The 25,296-nt window shown below is 42.2% G+C and overlaps 2 protein-coding genes across 3 annotated transcripts in view; both read left to right on the forward strand.

Annotated features, from left to right (window-relative positions):
• Positions 1 to 25,296, forward strand: part of LOC149218711 (M28 Zn-peptidase nicastrin) — a 171,813-nt gene that overhangs the window by 43,039 nt on the left and 103,478 nt on the right. The gene's annotated exons all lie outside the window — the stretch shown is intronic.
• LOC149218712 (uncharacterized) lies at positions 11,628 to 25,294 on the forward strand. Its single transcript, XM_089383645.1, has 4 exons — positions 11,628 to 11,682; positions 18,223 to 18,452; positions 18,575 to 18,703; positions 25,157 to 25,294. Exons 1-4 carry the CDS (start codon positions 11,628 to 11,630, stop codon positions 25,292 to 25,294), a joined length of 552 nt encoding a protein of 183 aa, XP_089239771.1.

The following is a 25,296-nucleotide window of genomic DNA, read 5'->3' on the forward strand; positions in this document are numbered from 1 at the left end:
ATCTTTGGCTTAGGGAAAAGAGTCCAAAAGAATTTAATTTTTCTCCTAAAGTAACTTTATAATTTTTATAAAGTTAAATCTAATTTGAAAGTGACTTTAAGTGATAAAGTTACTAAGTCTAATTTTAAAGTGACTTTATAAAGTCAATGAAAAAAATTAGAAAGGAAAAGTGACTTTGGAAATAAATGACTAAGTGGGTCTTTATTAAAGTGGGGTGAATTAAAAAATAGAAAGTGAGATTTAAATGAACATTTAATCTCAGCCATTGATCTAAATCTATTTCAGCCATTGGATTTAGGGATCACCCAAAAGTCATTTAGGGTTGGGTTAAGGGAGGAAAAGGAGGGAAAAAGATCATTCATTCTTTCATGAGCAGATTGAGAGAAGGAGAGTAAGAGAGCAAGGGAGATTTCTGGGCGGTGTAACAGCAAAGCTGAAAGCGGTGTAACAGCAAAGCTGCACACAGAGTTACAGCAAAGCTGAACGCAGAGTAACAGCAAAGCTGCACGTAGAGTTACAGCAAAGCTGAACGCAGAGTAACAGCAAAGCTGCACGCAGAGTTACAGCAAAGCTGAACGCAGAGTAACAGCAAAGCTGCACGCAGAGTTACAGCAAAGCTGAACGCAGAGTAACAGCAACGCTGCACGCAGAGTAACAGCAAAGCTGCAAGCGGTGTCACAGCAAAGTTGAAAGCGGAGTAACAGCAACAGCAACGGTGTAACAGCAACAACAACGGTGTTTCAGCAAGGCTGAGATAAGTTGTAAAAGTCTGTTTGTTGATTTTTTGCTGAACATTTCTCCTACTGTAAAAAGGCATTTTCCAGAAATAAAGAAGAGCTCTCAAACTGGTTTTCCCCAAGAGTTGTAGGGGGTTTTTCCAGGGTCAAGTTGACCAAAAATCTCTGTGTTTAAATGTGTTTTAATGGCTGTTTATTACTGCTGATTTTTATTTCTGCAATTTCCAGCATTCTGTAAAATTTCCAGAATTTGTGTTTTCAGCAATATTTATTTTTTCCAGCTTGTTGAATGTATGGTTATGGGAAAGGGCATTTAACTATATGGGAGAAATAAGGAGAAACTGAAAACCGGGGTGGGAAATCAGAAATTTTTACATGGTATCGGAGCTTGAGTGCTGAAGGGCAGTTTGGGACAGCAAAAGAGAAAAAATACAGCTGCTGATTTTTTCACTCAGAAAATTCCAGCAAGCTGATTTTTCATAAACAGCAGGTTTATCTTTACCACAGCAGTGCTATTTTTCAGTTTTAGGACAACAAGATGTCATTGGGATTGAGGGTGGAGGATAGGTTGGATGGGCATACAAATTACAGCGTTTGGAAGGAGAGAATGCAGAGTATCTTTGAGGAGGCAGAAGTCTGGGATATCATGGTGCATACAGCACAGCACCCTGTTGTTGTGCCTACTGATGCTACTCAGTTGGCAGCTTATAATAAAAAGAACAACAAGGGTAAGAGGCTGATTCTAGACGGAATCAAAGACCATTGCATTCCTCATGTGAGAGGAAAGAGCAATGCCCATGAGATGTGGACAACATTGTCCAATCTCTACCAGAGTACCAATGAGAACCGGAAGATGGTCTTGAAGGAGAAGCTGAAGAACAATAAGATGGGGAATGATAGTGCAGCTGGATATCTCACAAAGATTACCAATGTGAGAGATGAGTTGGCAGCGATTGGAGAGGCCATTCCATCCACTGAGTTGGTGCGTATTGCAGTGAATGGCCTCCCTCGTTCATGGTTGAACTTTGCTGATGGGGTTTGTGCACGTGAGACCCTTCCCACATGGGAGAGGTTTTGGGATGATTGTATTCAGACAGAGATCAGGAAAGGACAGCTTGGGGCAGCCAAGCCAGTTGAGCAGGATGAGGACGTAGCACTGATGGCAGGAGGCAAGAAAGGCAAAGGGAAGAAGCAGGCTTCCACAAGCGGTGGTGGAGGCAAAGGCAAAGGTAAAGGTAAACAGGGTAACTCACAAAAGGACTATTCCAAAGTGAAGTGTTGGAATTGTCAGAAGATGGGACACTATGCAGTTGTGTGTCCGGAGAAGAAGAAGAAGAAGGGGAAGACCCAGGATGTGGCAGCGTCAGCTGAGATTGAGGACTTTGCAGGTCGTTTTGACCGGGAGTTTGCGTTCACTACATGTGAGTCCTCTAGTGCAGGATCACCTGCCACACAGGTTCAGAGGGAGCATGCTTTTCCCTCGATCAGCGGAGCATCTACAGGTATCTGGTATGTGGACAGTGGGGCTTCACGTCACATGACAGGAGTTCGGGAGTACTTCTCAGAGCTTTCAGAGAGTGGCACTGATATTGAGGTAGTACTCGGTGATGACAGAGTTGTTAGAGCAGTCGGGGTGGGGACAGTGACATTTCAGAGGGAGTCCAAACCTCCCTTGAAGGTGTCAGAGGTTCTTTATGTGCCAGGGATGAGGAAGAACCTCATATCCGTCTCAGCTTTGGAGGACAGAGGATATGAGGTACTGTTCAGGGAAGGACAGGTGTTGATGTATCCCAGGGGCTCTCCAGCTGATTCAGCTAGAGTGATAGGTGTACGCCATGCAAAGGTGTACAAGTTTGCATTCCAGCCCCCTTTGGCATTGAGTTGTAGTACCGACAGCAGAGCTAGCAGTTCTGAGCTGTGTGAGATTTGGCACCGCAGGATGGGGCACATGTCTCATGGAGCCTTGAGGACATTGCGGGAGATCACTACAGGTGTGCCAGATTTCAGTACTGATCACCATGATACTTGCAGAGGTTGTGCGATGGGCAAGTTTGCCAAATCCCCTTTTCCCAGCAGTGACAGCAGAGCGACTGGGATACTTGATTTGATTCATTCTGATGTGAGCGGTCGGATGTCTCATGTTTCCTTGAGTGGATATGAGTACTATGTTCTTTTCATTGATGATCACTCCAGGAGGACCTGGATTTATTTCTTGAAGACCAAGAGTGAGGTCTTCAAGCAGTTTCAGGAGTTCAGAGCTCTTGTGGAGACTCAGACAGGTCGAAAGATCAAGTCCCTGAGGTCGGACAATGGAGGAGAGTACACCCTTGGAGAGTTTGTTGACTATTGTGCGGAGGCAGGCATTAGGAGGGAGTTCACTGTTCCTTACAACCCCCAGCAGAACGGGGTTGCGGAGAGGAAGAACAGATCCATCATAGGGGCTGCCAAAGCCATGTTACATGATCAGGGGTTGCCATTATTCTTGTGGGCAGAGGCCTGCAACACAGCTGTTTACTTGCAGAACAGGAGTCCGCATCGTGCCTTGGGGCACATGACTCCGGAGGAGGCTTTCTCTGGGAAGAAGCCTGATCTTGGTCATCTTCATATCTTTGGATGCATTACATACTCCTATATACCCAAGGAGGAGAGGACCAAACTAGAGCCCACCGCAGAGAAGGGTATCCTTGTGGGCTACAGTGAGACCTCAAAGGCCTTTCGGATTTACAGTCCTGCACAGAGGAAAGTTGTTGTCAGATGGGATGTGAAGTTCGAGGAGGACAGGGCCTTTAGGAGGTCACGGGAGTTAGAGTATCTGGATCAGCCAGACCCTCAGCAGCAGTTGAGTCAGTCGCAGGGATCCAGTGGGCAGGGATCAGGAGGATCCGGAGGTACATCTATGAGGATGTCAGGTCCATCAGTGAGCAGTGGCTCGCCGAGCCAGAGGGGTGGTGCTCCGGGTAGCATGCAGAGCAGTTCACAGAGCAACTCACTAGGGAGTCCACTGATGGACAGTTCACACGGTACCTCAGCTTCTACAGGTTCAGGTGCAGGCAGGAGGACAGCAGACAGACAGTCAGGAGTTCAGGCTACTGATGGGGATGAGGAGGAGGAGTTTCATTCTCCTATGGGAGAAGCATGCTCAGGGAAGAGGAAGCCCAAGTGGCTTAAGGACACCTTGAGAGATGCCACATCTGTTGCTGAGCCGAAGAGGCCGGTCAGAGAGAGTAGACCACCTGAGAGGTTTTGTAGCTATATGGCGATGGTTACCAACATCCTTGACATTGAGCCTTCTAGCTATGAGGAGGCAGCTAGCCAGCAGGTCTAGAGAGAGGCCATGCAGGAGGAGTATTCTTCTATCATGAAGAATGATGTTTGGGAGGTGGTGCCGAGGCCTGAGGGCAAATCCGTGGTTACTTCCAGATGGCTTTACAAGGTAAAGCATGCTGCAGATGGCAGCATTGAGAAATTCAAAGCAAGGTTTGTGGCTAGAGGGTTCTCACAGGTAGAGGGAGTTGATTATGAGGAGACCTTCGCTCCCGTGGCTCGATATACTTCGATTCGCTCCATTATATCGATAGCAGCAGAGATGGGTTGGAAGATCCACCAGATGGATGTGAAGATCGCATTTCTCAATGGCTTCATACAGGAGGAGGTGTACATTGAGCAGCCACAGGGCTTTGAGGTGCATGGGAAGGAGTCCCATGTGTGCAGATTGAAGAAGGCCCTTTATGGCCTGAAGCAAGCTCCCAGAGCTTGGTACTCCAAGATAGATGCATACTTGCAGGGGATGGGTTTCACAAAGAGTGAGGCAGATCCGAACCTTTACTTTATTGTGATTGGTGAGGAGCCTCTCATTCTGGTGCTGTATGTGGATGACTTGATCGTTACAGGTGCAGAGAGACTCATAGAGCACTGCAAGAGAGATCTTGCGGCGGAGTTTGAGATGAAGGACATCGGCTTGATGCATTACTTTTTGGGTTTGGAGGTGTGGCAGGAGGAGGGGCATTTCTTCCTGGGGCAGGGGAAGTATATTGTGGACATCCTTAGCAGATTCCACATGGAGGATTGTAGACCCATGTCGACACCGATGATCACCAACTGGAAGAAGCTTCATGCTTCGGATTCCGAGTTGGTGGATCCCACATTGTACAGGCAGCTGATTGGTTCCTTGATGTATTTGGTCAACACCAGACCAGATATCTGTTTTGCAGTCAACACGATGAGTCAGTTTATGTGTGAGCCTAGGAAGGTTCACTGGGTGGCTGCAAAACACATTTTGCGGTACTTGCAGGGGACAGTGGATTATGGTCTGGACTACAGGCAGGGAGATGGAGTGAGGTTGGCAGGATACACTGATTCTGATTGGGCAGGTTGTGCTTCTGATAGGAAGAGCACTTCAGGGTGCTGTTTTGGGTTGGGTTCAGCAGTAGTGTCATGGTTCAGCCGGAAGCAGCAGTCAGTAGCACTGAGTTCAGCGGAAGCAGAGTATATGGCAGCCAGTCTAGCTAGTTGTGAGGCCATCTGGCTTCGCAAGATGTTGTTTGGCTTATTTGGTCAGCCGTTGAGACCTTCAGTGATTTACTGTGATAATCAGAGTTGCATTAAACTCACGGAGAATCCAGTATTTCATGACAGGTCAAAGCATATCGGGATCAGATATCATTTCATCAGAGACCATGTTCAGAAGGGAGCTGTGAAGCTTGAGTATATTTCCACTGATGAGCAGGTTGCAGATATTCTTACCAAAGCCTTACCACGGGGCAAGCATGTCTACTTCAGAGACAAGATGGGTGTGGTGAGGAACACCTTCCTCGGTAAGAGGGAGTGTTGAAATTTGGTACCGAAGGACAGGTGGTTCCCTAAGGCTTTGATCTTTGGCCTAGGGAAAAGAGTCCAAAAGAATTTAATTTTTCTCCTAAAGTAACTTTATAATTTTTATAAAGTTAAATCTAATTTGAAAGTGACTTTAAGTGATAAAGTTACTAAGTCTAATTTTAAAGTGACTTTATAAAGTCAATGAAAAAAATTAGAAAGGAAAAGTGACTTTGGAAATAAATGACTAAGTGGGTCTTTATTAAAGTGGGGTGAATTAAAAAATAGAAAGTGAGATTTAAATGAGCATTTAATCTCAGCCATTGATCTAAATCTATTTCAGCCATTGGATTTAGGGATCACCCAAAAGTCATTTAGGGTTGGGTTAAGGGAGGAAAAGGAGGGAAAAAGATCATTCATTCTTTCATGAGCAGATTGAGAGAAGGAGAGCAAGAGAGCAAGGGAGATTTCTGGGCGGTGTAACAGCAAAGCTGAAAGCGGTGTAACAGCAAAGCTGCACGCAGAGTTACAGCAAAGCTGAACGCAGAGTAACAGCAAAGCTGCACGCAGAGTTACAGCAAAGCTGAACGCAGAGTAACAGCAAAGCTGCACGCAGAGTTACAGCAAAGCTGAACGCAGAGTAACAGCAAAGCTGCACGCAGAGTTACAGCAAAGCTGAACGCAGAGTAACAGCAACGCTGCACGCAGAGTAACAACAAAGCTGCAAGCGGTGTCACAGCAAAGTTGAAAGCGGAGTAACAGCAACAGCAACGGTGTAACAGCAACGGTGTTTCAGCAAGGCTGAGATAAGTTGTAAAAGTCTGTTTGTTGATTTTTTGCTGAACATTTCTCCTACTGTAAAAAGGCATTTTCCAGAAATAAAGAAGAGCTCTCAAACTGGTTTTCCCCAAGAGTTGTAGGGGGTTTTTCCAGGGTCAAGTTGACCAAAAATCTCTGTGTTTAAATGTGTTTTAATGGCTGTTTATTACTGCTGATTTTTATTTCTGCAATTTCCAGCATTCTGTAAAATTTCCAGAATTTGTGTTTTCAGCAATATTTATTTTTTCCAGCTTGTTGAATGTATGGTTATGGGAAAGGGCATTTAACTATATGGGAGAAATAAGGAGAAACTGAAAACCGGGGTGGGAAATCAGAAATTTTTACAGGTGAGGCTACAACATGGTCATGTCCAAGAATAACACTCGAATAGGGCAGGGAATTGAACCGATGACTTAACATCTAGGAGTGCCTTAACAACGCACCTGATTACTGTCTATCCAAGACCCCGTGGACTAATAACAACTTATATTAATATATATAATAATATTATAATAATTTAATTATAATATGAATATGTAACTATATAATAATATTTGGATATTTTGTACAATGATATATATAATAATTTTAAATACTATTATAATAATAATATATATAAAGATATATAAACATTTTGAAATTTTGTTGTAATTGATTGCTAAATATATAATATAATAAAAGATTATAAATATTTGTATTATATTTATTTTTCCTATATTTTGGAAAATAATTTTGATCCCATAACGGCCACTTTCCTATAAAAAACCATTCACTAGTAAATATCATCTTATAAAATATAATCTTTAATTTCTTGGTAAAAATGTCCCAAATTCATGTTAACCTAACAATCCATTAGAAATTATATAAAAATGGATATATATAATAATATATAATAAAATTCTATATAATAATTTTATTATAATATAAATATATAAATATCTAAGAATATTTGGAGATTTTGTAAAATGATATGTATACTTATTTTATATATTGTTATAATAAATATATAATAATATTTTGAAAATTTTGCTTTAATCGTTATTATAAATATTTAGGTTTTAATTATTTTTCCTTTTTAATTTATGATTTTTTGTTTATTTTTTGTCCTATTTTATGGAAATTAATTTTGACCCTATAATGGTTAGTTTCATATAACTAAACTTTCATTATTAAACATTTTATAACTTAACGTTCAATTATTAATTTAAGATTAAATCTTGTTAATTGATTTGACTCTCTCCAACGTTTATATCTAGAACATGATGCATCTCAACTATTTAAACATATGGATAGATAAGATTTTTCATCTTTGTCCTAAGGATGAACCAGAGTAGGTTCGAAATGTCGACGAAAAACAATGATTATGTGATTAATCTAGAAAACAATATTAAAAATGTAGAGAATTTTGTATCTTTTGGTGATTGGCTTTTTAGGCATGCCTTGGAGTCTCTCCCTTTGTTAGAGTGTGAAGTAGATACCCTTCTAAGTTGCTATGTCCGGTTCTTGTCTAGGCAATGGGCCTGGTCTTTTCGAAAATAGCCCCCACTTTAGCTTAATGTACCTTGCAACTTTTAATTTTCCTTAGGAATGACCCTCTTTTGTGACGTCTTCGACCTTTGTTCTTTGTTTGTAGCAAAATACAAAGCGCTTGAGATAGTAATGCCCCCCCTTTCAAAGAAGTTTAAAACCCTCGAACTGATTTAGGTGGAAAACCAAAACAAACAAGTGGGGAGACCCTAGTTCCTTATTGTAACGACCCAGAATCAAAACATACAACTAATTACATCAAGCCATGCTATTAATAATCAACATAAAGATTCAATTGATTAGCATAGAATTTTCAAAAACCATGAGCAGAGAAGACTTACCTGTTGAGCGAAGATATATCTTACTGGTGATTTCGGAGTTGTAATGCTATTTGGATCCTACTGACCGCAACAAAGTTTTGAGGACGACTCCACCCAACTGTAGGCTCAACTGCACATAATCTTTCTACAATTGACCACCCCTGAGCCCTGAATCAATTAGTACAACCAATGTACCCTTTGTCTCCCAACACTCTTCTGGAAAGAATGAATGTTTCTCATCTCCCTTTCACCCATTTATTATAAAGGGGATTGGAAGGGGATCCACATGCACACAATCCATGTGTCATCATGCCAACTAACCTTTTTTCTTAATTTAACTCTTTGCTTATTTTATTCCTTTTTACTTTTTGTTAACTTTACTTATTTTTTCTATTTGTATAGTTTATCTTTGAATATTTATTCAGAACTTCAATTTGTCATTTATTGTTTTATTTATTTACTATTATTAACTTTTCTTTGTTATTTATATTATTATCTTTTATTTATTATTTATTGTTTTACTTGTTATATATTAATATTATTTCATTTGTTTTATTAATAATATTATTATTTATTGATTTATTAATATGGGGCATTACATACTCCCTCTCTTCAAGGAACTTCATCTTGAAGTTAAGTTTAATCATTTAACTTATTATTTTATTTAACTCTTTGCTTATTTTATTCCTTTTTACTTTTTGTTAACTTTACTTATTTTTTCTATTTTTATAGTTTATTACTCCCCTTCTACAAGGAACTTCATCTTGAAGTTAAGTTTAATCATTTAACTTATTATTCTATTTAACTCTTTGCTTATTTTATTCCTTTTTACTTTTTGCTAACTTTACTTATTTTTTCTATTTTATAGTTTATTTGTGAATTTATTTACTATTATTAACTTTTCTTTGTTATTTATTATTTATATTATTATCTTTTCTTTATTATTTATTGTTTTACTTGTTTATATATTAATATTATTTCATTTATTTTATTATTAATACAGGGCATTACATAAACCCCCCTCTATAAGGAACTTCATCTTGAAGTTAAGTTTAATCATTTAACTTATTATTTTATTTATTTGTTTATTTATTACTTCATGTTTGGCCACACCCTTTGTTAATACTAGTGGGCATTGGAAGTTACATCACAACGCCAGGAAATCCCAAGGAACAGAATGAGGCATAAAGCCTCATGGTCTCTACCAGAGCCCCAAGGCTCAGAGCTCATCTTCTGTAAGCCAGGGATTTGGTTCTAGTACTTAATGACTCTGGGCATCTCGCAAGGCTGGCCCAACTCTTTGTGCAACTCACAAAGGTGCACAACCCTATGCATTGAAGTCCTACACACAATTATGGACTTTGACATTCGTCCAATATCAAGGACTCGACCTCCTCAAGATGGTCCCATAGCCCCTCGCTGTAGAGTCATACCCATGTACCACTTCTAGATCTACTCCCCTTTCTATAAGACCTGGAAAATGCTTCCTGGCACTTGTCATGTGATGTGAAGCTCCACTGTCAATGTACCAAACACTAGAGGGTGTCTCACTCGTGCCAAGACTAATCACCAAGGAAAACTCTTTGTCAAACTCAATGGAAAACACATCCACCTCAGTTGAAGTTGCAACTCTCTTCTTCTTCTTATTAGGACAAATGACAACATAATGTCCCATCTTCTGACAAACAAAGCATCTCACTTTGCTCATGTCTTTTTCCTTCTCCTTCTGTTTATCCTTTTGCTTGGCCCCACTTGTGGAGCCCTTCTTGGCCTTCTTCTTGCCCTTTGCAGCAAGTTCAACATCCTCCTCATCTTCCCCACCATGCTGGCCACCACCCTTGGCATTCTGCCTTATCTCCTCTTGATGGAAATCATCCCACATCCTCCTCCAATAAGGAAAGTTCTCACGGGCTACTAACCTATCAATTAAGGCATCCCACTTCTTAGAAGAGCCACTCAAGGCTCATCTAACCAGCTGCTCCTCAAGAGTGACCTCTCCCATGGCTTCCAACTCATCTCTCACTTGAGTAACCTTGGTGAGGTTTGAAGCTACCGTGTCGGTTTTTGTTATCTTGGTTTGCCTCAGTTTTTCCTTAAGTACCATTTTCCTATGCTCATTGGTAAATTTTGGTCAAAGACTCCCACATCTCAAAAGCATACTTCTTCCTTGAGACATGGGGAATGAGATGCTCTTTAACAACATCTAAAATAAGTCTTTTAGCCTCGACATTTCTCTTGTTGAAATCAGTCAACAATGTTGGGTCTGTGGGAGGTACTACTGCCTTCTCAACCATCTCCCACAACTCAAAATCCTCAAGAAGCAAGACCATCCTCTCCTTCCATGGGCTGAAGTTTTGAGTGCTAGTCAAACTGTCTTCTACCCTCAACCCTATTGCCATTTGACTTTCTCACCAACTCACAGTTGCAAATCTGTCCAAGGTTAAACTGTGCTCCCTCTCAACCTTGCTTTAAACTTGCTGTTAGGTCACTGTTTCTCAGCAGGTCTGTTCACCACAGCCTGATACCATGTAGAAAGTTGTAGTCCCAACCCGGTTTCCAGTTTTAGGTGAAATCAAAATCACATCAGTTTAATGCCCAACCCAACATGTCATATGCTGCTGTCATAAACATGAATATATTCAAAACTAGAAAGACATGGCTCTACACTTTTAATTTTTGCTGAGAAAAAATTCTAACAGCCACTCAAATTTTAACATTGATTTTTTGGTCCAATGACCTTGGAAAAACCCCGAAGGGAAAACCAGTGAGAGAGGGATATTTTTATTTCAGACAGGATTGTTTCAGCATTTATTACAACAATTAAAAAATACTTATCTCATTGTCAGATTTCCTCGTTTTTCACTCTGTAGCAAGTCTCCTAGAATCTTGTGCTTGTTTGCCTTGTTTTCTGTGCCCACATGTGGTCATAAATTACTGTCTGACAGCACTGACAGGCTGCAATAAATGCCCTGTCAATATACCTCTGATTTTGAGGCTGCCTTCTTGAAAAACATGCTGTTTTGACAGCAGTAAATTCAGGCCCTCTAACAGCAATAAATGCACTCAGACAACTCCTTGATTTTCAGCCTAGCCTGCCTCAATAATTGTGTTGGAGTTCAGTCAAACACTCAGGAAGATGCCTTAGTATGTGTGCCTCTTGCTCTCCTTGGAATACATGCTGATTTCCTTGTTGCTGTAGCTGCTGTACCCTCCTTCCTCTGCTGTACTTTTTCTTCTCAACCTCCTTAGTTCCTTGTCTCCAAATCTCATGAAGCAAGTGTGCAAATCGTGCCTTTTCCCCATTACTTTTTCCCTTTTATTCTCTCATTAAAAGGAGAGACCTAACTCTAGGATCTAATGGCTGAGATTAGATCTTAGCCATTTAGATCAAGGGTGGAGATCTAATCTCTTAATGACCCATGAGACAGTTTTTGCTCTTAGTCCCCTTTTCGTTAATTACTCAAAAGGTATTTTATGACCTAAAGTCACTTTATGTTTTAAAGTCACTTTATGATTTTGTTTCTCTTAAAGTCACTTTATGTTTATAAAGTCATTTTATGATTTTGTTTCTCTTAAAGTCACTTTATGATTTTGTTTCTCTTAAAGTCACTTTATGGCTTTATACTTTATAAACTCACTTTAATTTTATTCCCATAAAGTTAAGTAAAGGGGGTCAGATTAGGACACTGTTTCTTAGGCTAGACACCAAGCCTTAGGAACACCTGTCCATGGTATTCCTTTTCTAACAGGTTGTGGAGAGTAAGAGCTAAGGGCCACCTCCCAGATAGCTAAGGAACCGGAATTGGACTTAGAAGCATCGGTTGTGGCCCTGTGGGAGGGTGAGAGCTAAAGGCCACCTCCTAGATAGCTAAGGGAAGATAATTGTACTTGTAGGTTGACTTGAGGGAGTCAAAATTGGAGAGTCATGGAAGAAATTAATAGAAGTGGGTAGTGCAAATATCCTACGTTGTGTCCTCAAAAAATATGGTGGTACAATGAAGATTCAAGGGGGATGGGGAAGGTTGACATAGATAAGATAAGATAATTATATTTATGTGGGGAAGGTTGACATGGATAAGATAAGATAATTATATTTATGTTCGACGAATGACCATAAAAGTAGGTCAATGAGACTGAAAAATACAATTAGTTTGAATATAATGTGGGAGTGCAAGCACAACTTCTAGAAATGTTGAAAACGATATAGAGAAAGAAACCTACATAAGTATAACATCAAAACATATGTATAAAAATGTGATAAAGGTACAATAATACAAAACACTGAGTTTGGACGACTCAATAACTTGTCAACAAAGAGAGAGAGAGAAAGAGAGAGAGAGAGAGAGAGAGATAAGATAAGATAAGATAATTATATTTATGTCCAACGAATGACCACAAAGTAGGTCAAAGGGACTGTTGAGTACAGTAATGTCCATACAAAGCGGGAGAACCGAACGGTCTCCTATAAAAGATACAATGCATGAAGTAAATCAACATCTGGCCCTAGCGAAGAAGATCCATGAGCTAATAGGTCTGAGGATCAGACCCATCTCTCCTAACATCCGAGGCTGAATGAATAACACAAAATAAACTCAACAAAGTCTATTGGTCCAATGAAGAGTCGGTGGAAAGTGCAGACTGCCCACTAAATAATTTCCTGGGGGGTTCGCGCGTTGCTGAATGCTGGAGGACCTAGTCCGTCTCCCAGGAACGGATCTGAGACAAATTTGCTGCTGAGATCTCGTGTGGCAGGGTGAGGTCCCACAGATTCTCATTGATCTGGAGTGTGGATACGTATTAGTATCAATCAATCTCTTGGTGCCCCTGTCTGAAGGTAGTACCCGGAAAAATGTTGTGATCCTCTGTGTAGGGTCTGGTCTGATGGGAGGCTCAAGAATATGCGCTTGGAACTTGAGAGCCTTCTGCATATATAGGGCCAAACATCTCTGATTGAGATACCTGAAAAAGTCGGCGAGGGTCCAAGAATCTCTGAACACACACTTAAACCTTCCTCTGATCTCGTAGTAGACAAGGCATCCAAGAATGAAGTGCACCTCGGTCTCCTCTTGCTGTAAATGACATTCCTAGCAGAGTCTGTCTGGTCTATCCACCTGGTGGTTCGTCTCTACTCGAAGTCTATGAGAACCTACTCTATACTAGCCTAGAGGAATACGAAGAGCATGCATCCAGTGGTGAAACGAATACTGGGTTCGAACAATGAGCTTGCCCCTCAACTCCAAGAAGTGCTTAGCGTAGAAGGCCATCTTTGGGCCAATCCTCTCAGAGGATTGACCCAGGGGACCAGGAAGAACTGCATGTAGATGTCCTCCCTGATGATCTTGTTTAGCTCCTGTCTAGTAGGTAAAAGGTGACTAGGAGCATCTAAGGAATATCGGAAAGGAGGGAGACGATGCAACTGAATTCCCAATGACTCTAAGAGATTTGAAACTCCTGTAAACCAACATCTGGCTCGGCCTGAGGGAGTAGAACGGGCAATAATCTCAGAAGAGGAATATGCCAAGTAAGGATATCAGTCCCTTCTCTTTATCGAGTCTGCAAAGCCCGGGACATGATGCAAGAATGAAACCAATTTGAAGACCGTCTCAAGTTGAAAGGGCTGAGCCCCACACTCTGCAAGGATGATGTGTTGCGGTATTGTCAGTTTGCACCAAATGATGCGGCGGAGAAGAAGAATCTGGACTCTCTCAGCTAAAGCCCAATTTGACTCAAGTAAAGACGCTCCCCAAATCTCTGAGCCATAAAGAACAGTGGGACGGATCAAGGTGTCCATGAGGCTCATCTTGGACGAGATGTCCTGGAAGTGATGTTGAAAGCACTCTCTCGAGAAGGGCTAAGGATCCATATCCTTTGTGTTGATTTGGGGTAGCATCGAATGTGCTCTAGACACGAAAATTGGTGGAGAGGCTAAGGCACATGAGATCTCCGATAACCAGAAAGAGTTTGGGCAGATTCTAAATAGTTTGGGAGATACTAAAATAATTAATATTTTTAATGGAGTCCCTAAGTCTAAACTTAGGGAAAATAAAATGTTAATGTGAATTAATATAAAACTGTGTTAGAATGGTTCAAAAGTCATGGATCAAGCTAGATCTAATCTTAGCCGTTGATTAGGGACTTAATCTCAGTCGTTGATTTGTCAATGAGAAAATTATAAGAGGAGGCTTGAGGGTCACTTGGAGAACACACCAAGAGATCAAGATTTCGACTTTTTGGGGTTGGATTTGCTGAGAAAGTTGAGAGAGCGATCAGAGTTGCAGCTGAGGGGCAGTGAATATAGAAGCAGAGAGGCAGAGATAGCACCGGGAGGATCAACGTAGTAGTTGGAGAGAGTGACGCAGAACCAACCAAGGGTTCACGCAGAGCCAACCAGGAGTTGTGTAGTACCCAGTGTTGCACAAAGCGCCCCCCCCGCCCCCCCGCTCCGAAGCTCCGAAGCGCGCCCCGTACGGAAGCGCCGTACGAAGCGCCTTCCGAAGCGCGTTGCACGAAGCGCCGGCTCCGAAGCGTGTTTCGTACGGCGCTTCGGGCCGTCGAAGCGTGGCGCTTCGGAGCAGGAAGCGTGCGCTTCACGCACGCTTCCCTACGCTTCGGCGGAAAGGGGCGCGCCCAAGGGAGAAAAACAATTTTTTTTTTTAATTTTTTTTTAAAGTTATGTTCACTCAACTTTAAGGGGGTGGGTTAGGGTGAGGTTAAGGTGAGGAATGAAAAGAATAAAGCCCCCATTCATTCCTCATTTTCTCACTTTGAGTTTATGAGAGTTGGAGAAGAGAAGAGAGGAGAGGAGAAGAGAAGAGAGGAAAGGAGAGGAGAAGAGAGGAGAGCTTGGAGGAGTGAAGAAGGAGGAGCTAGGAGAAGGAGGAGGAGCTTGGAGCAAGAGCTTGGAGGACTTCATCTACAAGAGCTAAAGAGGTAAGTTCAAACCCCAAACTCCCTTGTTTTTTTGAATTTTTTTTTGTATTTTTCTCCTCCCTCTCCTACTCTTTCCCATTGTTTCTACTTGCTCCTTTATTTACAGGTTGCCGTTGTCCACCACCTATATCCATATTCCAAGATGGTGTTCTTTTGGCTTCTATGTATCATTCCACCAAGGTTGCACGAAACGGGGAAACGGGTACGAGTTTCCGAAACGGGAAGCGATACGAAACGCGACCTCCCCAAATTTTGGAAACGGGGAAACGCGAATATATATATATATATATATATATATATATATATATATATATATATATATATATATTAGGAATTTAAGAAATATGTGCAATCATAAAGCATATATGATACATTCTAATTTATTACATTATGATAAAATTGTCAATTGTCAATGAATAGACTATAAGTATCTAAATTTACATCACATTTACTCATGAATAATCACATAATGAAAATAGAAATATCCAAAATCAGCCACGAGAAATTTCTAATTTTTTGTCTCGTGGTTGATTGGGAGTCTCCTCCTACATAGTCGAATGACCTTAGTGCTCTTGATTAAATACAAGTTTCATACCCTAGTACCCTACATTCTCTTGATTATTGGGAGTCTCCCCTGCATAGAGGGCTTTGTTCTCTCGATTAAATACAAGTTCCATACCCTAGTACATGATAAAATCCAATGGAAACATTGAAATCCCCCCAATCCTGAAATCCTGAAAAACAGACAAGTCTGCTGGATTTTGAGTAAGATCTAAAATTCTACTTTCTCCATATGAAATCCAATGACGGCGAAACCACTCTCAAACATCCTGAGTCATTTCATGGTAATGTTAAAAATTTAAGTAAAAGGATGAAAATGAAAAATAAAGGAGAATATCACTTTTACTTTAAGAATTTAACATTACCATGAACTGCATATCAACACTAGGGCAAACAAATGTAAGAGATCTACATTAAAAAAAAATAATTTAAAAACAAATGTTTTTTTGGGGAAACGTGGCCCGTACGGCTTGGAAACGCGTTTCCGGCCGTACGGTACGGGGAAACGCGTTTCGTTTCGTTTCCCCTGGCGAAACGCCCCCTAGGGCCACATTTCATGCAACTTAGCATTCCACTCTTGGTTTTAATGATGGCAATGGTGAGGAATCGAAGGGAAGAAACAGAAGAGGACATTGGTGATGGTCCTAATAGTAGTGACCCAATGTATGATGAGGAGGAAGGGTTTGAAGAGGAAGGGGATGAACTTGAAGGGGACACTGAAACACAAGATGGGAAAGCTACATCAACACCCTTGTGGAACTATGTGACCAAACTTGATGGGGGAAAGGGTGGTGGATCTTACAAATTTGTGTGCCCTCATGGTTGTCATGGAGGAAAACCATATTGTGGTTCATATACCCGTCTGAGGAGGCATCTTTGTGGGGTGCTGGACAGTGATGAAAAAAAGGGTTCTGTGGGGGTACAAATTTGCCCAAACATTTCAACTGAAGAAAGAAGAAAATACATCCAAATAGAGATGGCTGCACAACAAAAAAACAAGAAACAAAAAACTCATTCTGAATCAAGTGCAACCTCTAAATTTGGTAGTTGCTCATCTCCTCATGGTACTTCTGCAAGCTCTGGAGGTAGAAGAACAATAGGGGATTTCCTTAATGTTGCTGGGAGGGATGATGTGGATGGAAAGATAGTCCGTTTTCTTTGTGCTTGCGGTGTACCATTCAATGTGCTTCGCTCTCCCTATTGGCATGAAATGTTAAAGGCCATCAATGAAGCCCCAAAAGGATACAAGGCCCCCAACTATGAGAAAGCTAGAACAATGTTATTAGAAAGAGAAAAAGCTAAGGTTCAAAGAGCTTTGACACGTTTTACAAATGAGTGGGTAGATTCTGGGGTATCCATTGTATCAGATGGGTGGACAAATATTAGAAACCAACATTTGATAAATGTTCTTGGTGTTTCTTCTAGTGGTGCAGTGTTTATTGCATGTCATGACTCCTCCTCCATCACTGCATCTGCACAAAACATTGCAGATCTCCTATTGAAATCAATCAAAGATGTTGGTCCGAATAATGTGGTTCAAGTGATCACAGATAATGCAGCAAATTGTAAGGCAGCAGGAAAAATTATTGAGCGTACTCATCCACACATCTTTTGGTCTGGGTGCCTGGTTCACACATTGAACCTTTTGATGCATGATATTGTGAAACACAAAGAATGTGGGTGGATTGCTGAGGTTTACAGGAAAGGGAAGCAGCTCATTAAATTCATCACAGGGCATACAAGGGTAAACTACTTCTATGGCACTTACTCCAAGTTGCAATTGCTTAAAATTGCAAAGACAAGATTTGCTAGTTATTACCTCACCTTTAGGTGGCTAGTGAAGGTGAGACAAGCTTTAACTAATCTGGTGTGTGCTGAAACATGGGATGAAATTAACACTGACACAGATGGTGCTAATGCAGTCAAGGACACTGTTCTTGACAGTTACTTTTGGTCACAGGTTAAATATGTTTTGCAATTCACCAAACCAATTTATTACATGATCAAGTTTGCAGATTCAGATCGACCGGTAATTGGGGAGGTGTATGAGCAAATGGATAGCATGTTGGGGCAAATTAAAGACATTGTTGAGCCTAGAGATACCACCTTGTACAATTATATTCGTGTAGAGGTGCAAAACCGATGGGAAATGCTAAATATTCCATTGCATGCATTAGCATATGTTTTGACACCTAAATACTATCATCCATCATGGCTTTCAACACCAACACCTGGGGGGGGAAGCAGGAGAAAACCACACCAAGATCAAGAGGTTCACCAAAAATATATGGCTGCATTGAGTAAATTAATCCCTGATGAGGAGGAGGCTGCATTGGTACGGAGACAGGTGAGCAACTATACGCTCAACACTGGTCCATTTGGGAGCATGCATGCAATTAAAGATCGAGAGCCTTTTTCTGCTCTTGAGTGGTGGAACATGCATGGAGGGGGTACTCCACTTCTACAGAGTTTGGCATTGCGGGTGCTATCACAGGTGGTAAACTTTTCTTCTGCAGAGAGGTGTTGGAGCTCTTATTCTTTCATCCACAGTGTTAAAAGGAACAGGTTGAGTTTAGACTGGGCAGAGAGCTTGGTTTATGTTCATTACAACTTGCGATTGTTGTCCCATTACTGTGAAGATGCAAAGTCTAATAAAGACTTGTTGATTTGGGACAAGAATCCAGAGGAGCCCAATTTGGAGGATGGAGTGTTGCGACTAGAGCAATTAGAGGATGCTCTTATCCAGGTATGTCCATTGTGGTATGAATTTTCCAATTTTCCCTTATAAAGCATTTCTCTAATTCATGTTTTTAATTTTTTTGTTAACTAGTGTTTTTTTTTTTGCATGAATTTTTTGAGCGATTCTAGGATGATGATGACCGTGTTGATATGCCACCACCCCCACCCCCATCTGGTCCCTTGGTTCCTAGGTTCCATGGTTCAACACCAACAACAGGGGGTTCTTCTTCATCAGTTTCAGTTCCACGACTTCCACAGGCACCATCTTCTTCATTGCCGCCACGTGGAGGCCCGCCACCACATTCTATTCGTGGTGGAAGGAGGAGAGATTAGTAGATATATTCACAATCTACTACTTTTTGTCATAGATTACTCATTAGACTTGTAGACTTGTGAATTTGAATTTTGAACCTTTTTGGCTTGGCGGTGACCAAGTGACATATTTTGTAAACATTATTATTTGAATTTTGGACATGACAAATGTTGACAGTTGCTCACTTGCTAGATAAATCATAATATGCTCTATGTTTTATGTTTTATAATATGCTTAAATGTTTTATGTTTTATAATATGCTTAAAAATTTGATGTATGTTTGTAATAGCTAGAATATAGATGATTGTTGTACATACTAGTAACTACAATGGAATCATGGATGCCATATCTATCTTGATTTATGCAAAAATATGCATGTTTTCATGTCTTCTACAATTAATTTGGTATTTGGGATGTTTGTTTTGAGTATAAATGCAAAAAAATATAAAAATATATATATATATATATATAGCAGACGCTTTCGCGGACGCTTCGCTTCCTAGATTTTTGGAAAATGACGCTTCCACGCTTCTGCTTCCAAAAAACGCTTCCGCTTCGCTCCCGCTTCGTGCAACATTGGTAGTACCTCAGAGGGCCAACCTGAGTGACGCAGAGGGCCAGAGGACTGAGCAGTGCCTCCAGAGGATGACGTAGGCCAAGCCATAGTGACATTGGGCCAGAATGGGCTGACGCAGTCCCTAGAGGTTGACGGTGGGGTTTTCGTGGGGTAGATTGAAGTCGAGGAGTTGCCGGGGTGTTTATCTGGGGTTTCAGTCGGAGCATCTGTCTCCGAAGGAGAGGTACTACTACTGAGATTATTCTCTGTTGGGTGAGCCGGTTTTGGCACCCAAATTGTATTCAGAAACTGCATAATAATAAAACCCTCAGATAGCTGCACTAGTTTTCCCGCATTGGGTTTTTCCGGGGACATTGGTCCAAAAACAACGGTGTCACTTGTGTGCTTGTTTTGTTTCCTTCAGTTGATGATCTGTAATGTGTTGAGCATGTACTTGTATTTATTTCCAGTGTTTACATGGTAAATAACTTGTTAATTAACAAAACAAGTAGGTAGGAATAAATCAATAAAGTAGATGAAGGGTTTCTAACAATTAGACTTAGAAAAATTCCAACATGGTATCAGAGGGTGGTTGCAGATCACAGGAGAACTGAGGACATCAACCGAGCAGAGCAGCAGCAACAGAAAACAGCTGTCCCGAGTGACAGTTGTTCCTAGCAGAGAAGCAACATGGAAGGGGTGACGCAGTGCCTGCGTCGTCAAGTTTGAGCTGGGAAGAGGATCAACACAGTGGCAGAGGGGAGTAGACTCGACCTACGCAGTGCCCTGTCATCTTTCTTAGTCAGGAAGGATTGACCCCCATGGCCAGGAGGTGCGAATTTTGCTGGTGCCAGGATTGTGCAAAGCCTAGAAGCTCTAACCTTAAGTTCGCTGGAGCTTAGGATGCTGTGGGTAAATTGCATAGTGAAGCTGGTGGGGTACTGTAGTCAGAACAATGCCTAACTGGGTAAGACCAAGGAGGAGGGAGTTGCTGTCGAGGATTTCTAGCCAAGAAAAACGGATCAGTGGTGCAACTGCACTAACGATCGGAGTGGGGGCATCTTGACATTGGTAGAAGGGTTTCCAGGAGGGAAATTGAGGCTCAGAGGGAGTCACACCAAGAACTTCGTGAAGGGAAGTAGAGGAGCAACAAGATGGCAGTGAACGGGGTAAGAGACCAAGACAGACTGGACAAAGCCTCAAACTTCGTAGTTTGGAAGGCCAGAATCTTGTCCGTTCTAGACAAAAATCGTGTCAAGTACTTCGCCTTGAGGACGATAGCGATCCCAGTTGACCCAGCTGAGAACAACAAGTACGAGGAGGCAATGGTGAAGGCCAAGATCATCATCCTTGACGGGGTCAAGGACCATGTAGTACCACATATTGCTGAAAAGGACACGACAAATGAGATGTGGGAGGCCCTAAAGAAATTGTACTAGCATACTTCTGTGCAGAGAAGGATGCTACTAGAAAATCAGTGGCGGTCGTATCAGATGTAGAAGGGAGAACAGATCGACACCTTCCTCGGTTGATTGAAGGAGATCTGGGATCAATTGACTTCAATAGGGGCCATGCCGGATCCGGATCAAGAATTGATGGTGAGAACAACCCTGAACACAGTCTCTGAAGCCTGGGAGGTGTTTGTCCAGAGCATACTGGGTAGGGCGACCCTTCCAGATTGGGAGGAAATGTGGGCGACTCACCAATAAGAGATCAGAAGGCTAAGCAAGGCGGGAAGTAGCGACAAGGGGATCAAAATCAAGGAGGAGGAATAGGAGGATGCTGCCCTAGCATCTGAGGGAAAGTAGGAGAAACGAAGAAGAAGGACCTCTCCAAGGTCAAATGCTTCAACTGTGGGGAACTGGGTCACTATGCAAGCCAGTGTCCGAGGAAGAAGAGCAAAGGAGAGGCTTCTGAGACCAAGGTAGCGCCAACAAGGGCGAAGAAGCAAGTGGAGACAAATGATGACTATGCCATGAGTGCTCACACGCCACTTGAGCGGAAGTGGGGAGACATCGAGCTGTAGTTAGACGAACTACAGGCGATGAGGGGCAGGATCCTCGAGGTACCCAGCCTCTTGGATTAGACCTTGCTACGGGAGCCTTGAAGAGGAGTAGCAGTACTGGCGGATGTCAGTAGAGATGGATGCGGATGGAGCGACAGAGGGAGCTACAGTGCAGGATTCCCAAGACAACGTGAGGCAGCAATGCGAGAAGCACGAGAGTGTTGCACTAGTGCAAGATGGCACAGAGAGGTGTGCAATGGTGCGAGATGCATGGAATAGTTGCAGCAACGCAAAGGTCAGAGAGGGAGCACTTGTTAGCGACAAAGGGAGCTTCAACATCATGGGTGTCTCTAGCTTGACGGAGATGTCAGAGTTGGGAGATCAGTTACTTACTTCTCAGTAACTGGGTTGCAATACAACAATTAACAATGATAGTGCTATGGGCAGCACGATGCAACAGGATGAGAGGGAGTTGCAATACGGATGCAGCAGTGGCAGTGGCAGGGCCATGGGTAGCAGTATAGGATGCAACAATGTAGATGATGGGCAATAGGCCTAGCATTGACACAGAGACCGATGTCGGATGATCAGAGTGATACTCAGTGAGGAGTATTGCTAAAGCACAGTCCTCGCTAAGAGGGAGTGTTGATTTGGGGTAGCATTGGATGTGCTCTAGCCACGAAAATTGGTGGAGAGGCCAAGGCACATGAGTTCTCCAATACCCAGAAAGGGTTTGGGCAGATTCTAAACAGTTTGGGAGATATTAAAATAATTAATATTTTTAATGGAGTAAATATTAATGTGAATTAATATAAAACTGTGTTAGAATGGTCCAAAAATCATGGATCAAGCCGGATCTAATCTTAGCCGTTGATTAGGGACTTAATCTCGGCTGTTGATTTGTCAACGAGAAAAGTATAAGAGGAGGCTTGAGGGTCACTTGGAGAACACACCAAGAGATCAAGATTTCAACTTTTTGGGGGGTGATTTGATGAGAAAGTTGAGAGAGGAATCAAAGTTGCAGCTGAGAGGCAGTGAATACAGAAGCAGAGAGGCAGAGACAACACCAGGAGGATCAGCGCAGTAGCCGGAGAGAGCAACGCAGAACTAGCCAAGGGTTCACGTAGAGCCAGCTAGGGCTCACGCAAAGCTAGCTAGGAGCTGCACAGTGCCTCAGAGGGCCAATGTGAGTGATGCAGAGGGCTAGAGGACTGAGCAGTGCCTCCAGAGGTTGACGCAGGCCAAGCCAGAGTGACCCTGGGCCAAAAAGGGCTGATGCAGTCCCTAGAGGTTGACGCTGGGGTTTTCGTGGGGCAGATTGAAGCTGAGGAGTTGCCAGAGTGTTTATCCGAGGTTTCAGCCAGAGCATCTGTCTCCGAAGGAGAGGTACTATTGCCGAGATTATTTTTTGTTGGGTGAGCCGGTTTTGGCACCCATATTGTATTCAGAAACTGCATAATAATAAAACCCTCAGATAGCTGCACCGGTTTTCCCGCATTGGGTTTTTCTGGGGACATTGGTCCAAAAACAACAGTGTCACTTGTGTGCTTGTTTTGTTTCCTTCAGTTGATGATCTGTAATGTGTTGAGCATGTACTTGTATTTATTTCCAATATTTTCATGGTAAATAACTTGTTAATTAACAGAACAAGTAGGTAGGAATAAATCAGTAAAGTACATGAAGGGTTTCTAACAGTTAGACTTAGATGTCCCTCAGAGCAGAGACTTTGATGCTAATCTGAATCCACATAAACTTGACAAACTCATCTTCAGCTACCAAAGATGCCCTGTTTTTGAGTGGGTCACTAGCCAAACAAGTAACTCCACCCGATCCTTTGACCCGTCCTGAGCTCCTCGTCTCTTGCCTGCAAATTGAGATCCAATGGTAATCTTCAATGTTTGGGAGGGGTCGAATAGGGCTCGCATAAGTCTTGGTCACGAAGAGGATGTCCATTGATTCGAGAGCGTCATACAAGAGTCCCGACGATGACCAGAAAGATCCATTGCCATTCCAACAACGGATAGAAATGCCTGTACCCTTTCGCCTCCCCAAGTGGGCCCGTCATTTGGAACCTCACCCAAGTGGGAAGGAGTCCCGAATGATTGCCCGAAGATTCTTGATAACTGCCCATTTCCTTGCCTGTCGTGCTGCCATAACCTGTTCTCTGGATTGTTTAAGTCCCACAACTTGTGCTCGAGTGAGGTCCTCGTCCAAGAAAATCCTGTTGGGAAGAGGAAACAACTTCCGCTTAGCTTTGAGGGCGCAGAGTCGATCAGATGCAGTCCGAAACCTGAGGAAGAGAGTGGAGTTGTAGCCCATCCAGGCTTTGTCCAAAGCTATATCGGGGAGGCTAAGGGTGTCCCGAAGGAACCTAGCCCTCACTTCCATAGGATCCGGAGAGGGGTGGGGTAAGGGGAGACCTCTCACCTTGAGATTCAGTTCTTTTGCCTATCTGTTGCGTTCTTCCACAAGTTTTTCTTGCATCACCTCCTCAAGGTACTTTGAGATTGAGAGAGGGATGAGGTTGTGTCAAAGTACTTTGAGATTGATGGTCATGGTCGAAGGGGGAAAGTAGGGCCCTAGTTTGTTATCGGAGTCCTCTGAAACCATCAAGGGGCCCAATTGTATGATCTTGAGGGGATTGAATGAGCGAGGGATACTCGTAGCATCCAAGGTCGATAGAAAGAATCTCCAAATGAACCTCTGGCTACTTTTTTGGGGTCTGGGAAGTAGTTTGATGGGTGGGAGTTGCTCTACTCTGAGGCTGTCCAGAGCAGATCTCTCTAACGCTCTGAGAATGTGTGGCTCGATGTGTGGACCAGTACTGCTGAAACCGTATTGATAATATTGGTTGGCATCCTAGAGTGGGGGCGGGGACTTAGGAGGAATACCGAGGTCTCACCGTTCTGTTGTCTGGTGCACTCTAGGGCTTTGTTGGCCATTTGTTGCTCCTATCTGATGGATCAACAGGTAAGTATGAGAGGATGGTGTGGTAGGCTGTAGTTAGTTGACTGGTGGAGAGCTCACATATATATTGAGGCTTTTCTTGTTTGGCAAGGATTTAGCCTACCACACGAGCCCCCTCAGCATGATGAAAACATGTCAGCTTGCTGGAGTTAGAGAAGCCGGATATACCATTCAGAATCAACAGGTCATGGGATTCACCAGGATGTGGAAGATGTTTCCCATAGGTTGAGAGGGGTTCCATGGCACTATTTGACAAGTTGTGCAAACCTAGTCTAGATCAATCTCTAGTAGCAGAATGCATCCTATGACCTTTCAGGAAGGGGAATTTGTTGGGCCTTGGTACGGCATTGAAGTCCCCTAGAACGATGACCTTCCCAAGCACAAAGTACTGTATGATGTCAGCATACAGGTCTTGGTATGGATCCCTGTAAGAATCTCTGTGCAGGGTCAAATCTGAAGTGGCAGGTGGAAGGTAGCAAATCTCAAAATAAAGATCCTGAGGGATGTGTGATATTCCAGTAACCTGTATCCACATAAATCTTACAAACTCACCCTGTAAGATTTTATTTATTTTGCAAACTTCATTGAAAATTTAGACTAGTGTTTGGTATCTATCATAGGCATTTTTAGTTTTGGTAAGTCAATGACTCAATAGTAGTGGAAGATGCAAGTCTAATTAGGATTTCAGAATTATGCCTCTATAGTGGGTGTATGATTGATATTTGGTTTCTGATCTGCATTTCAAAGTTTAAAGCATGGTATACATGACTTACATTTTCAGATAGGTTCATCTAAATGCTAGTATTTGGAGTGCTGGAGTGTTTTTGACATGTTAAATTATTTACTTAATTTTATTATATTCTTCATTAGGAGGAAAACTTGCTGACATTTTTTCCATTATATTCTTTATTTCTTGAAACCTTGCTAACATTTATTCTTTTAAATATATGTATTTTGGTGACTGAATGCGTAACAAAGACAGAGGTTGCTGACACTGTTCTGAAATAATT

This window comes from Pinus tabuliformis, chromosome Q (genome assembly GCF_031772625.1).
Source record: "Pinus tabuliformis cultivar Carrire ecotype Pingquan chromosome Q, CPIR1, whole genome shotgun sequence".
Lineage (NCBI taxonomy): Eukaryota > Viridiplantae > Streptophyta > Pinopsida > Pinales > Pinaceae > Pinus > Pinus tabuliformis.

Coding starts and splice junctions, on each gene's coding strand:
- LOC149218712 (XM_089383645.1), top strand. CDS start 11,628: ATGACCCATGAGACAGTTTTTGCTCTTAGTCCCCTTTTCGTTAATTAC. Junction 11,683..18,222: donor TTTCGTTAATTACTCAAAAG/GTATTTTATGAC, acceptor TTTCTTCTGCAG/AGAGGTGTTGGAGCTCTTAT. Junction 18,704..25,156: donor CAGTTCCACGACTTCCACAG/GCACCATCTTCT, acceptor ATTCTTCATTAG/GAGGAAAACTTGCTGACATT.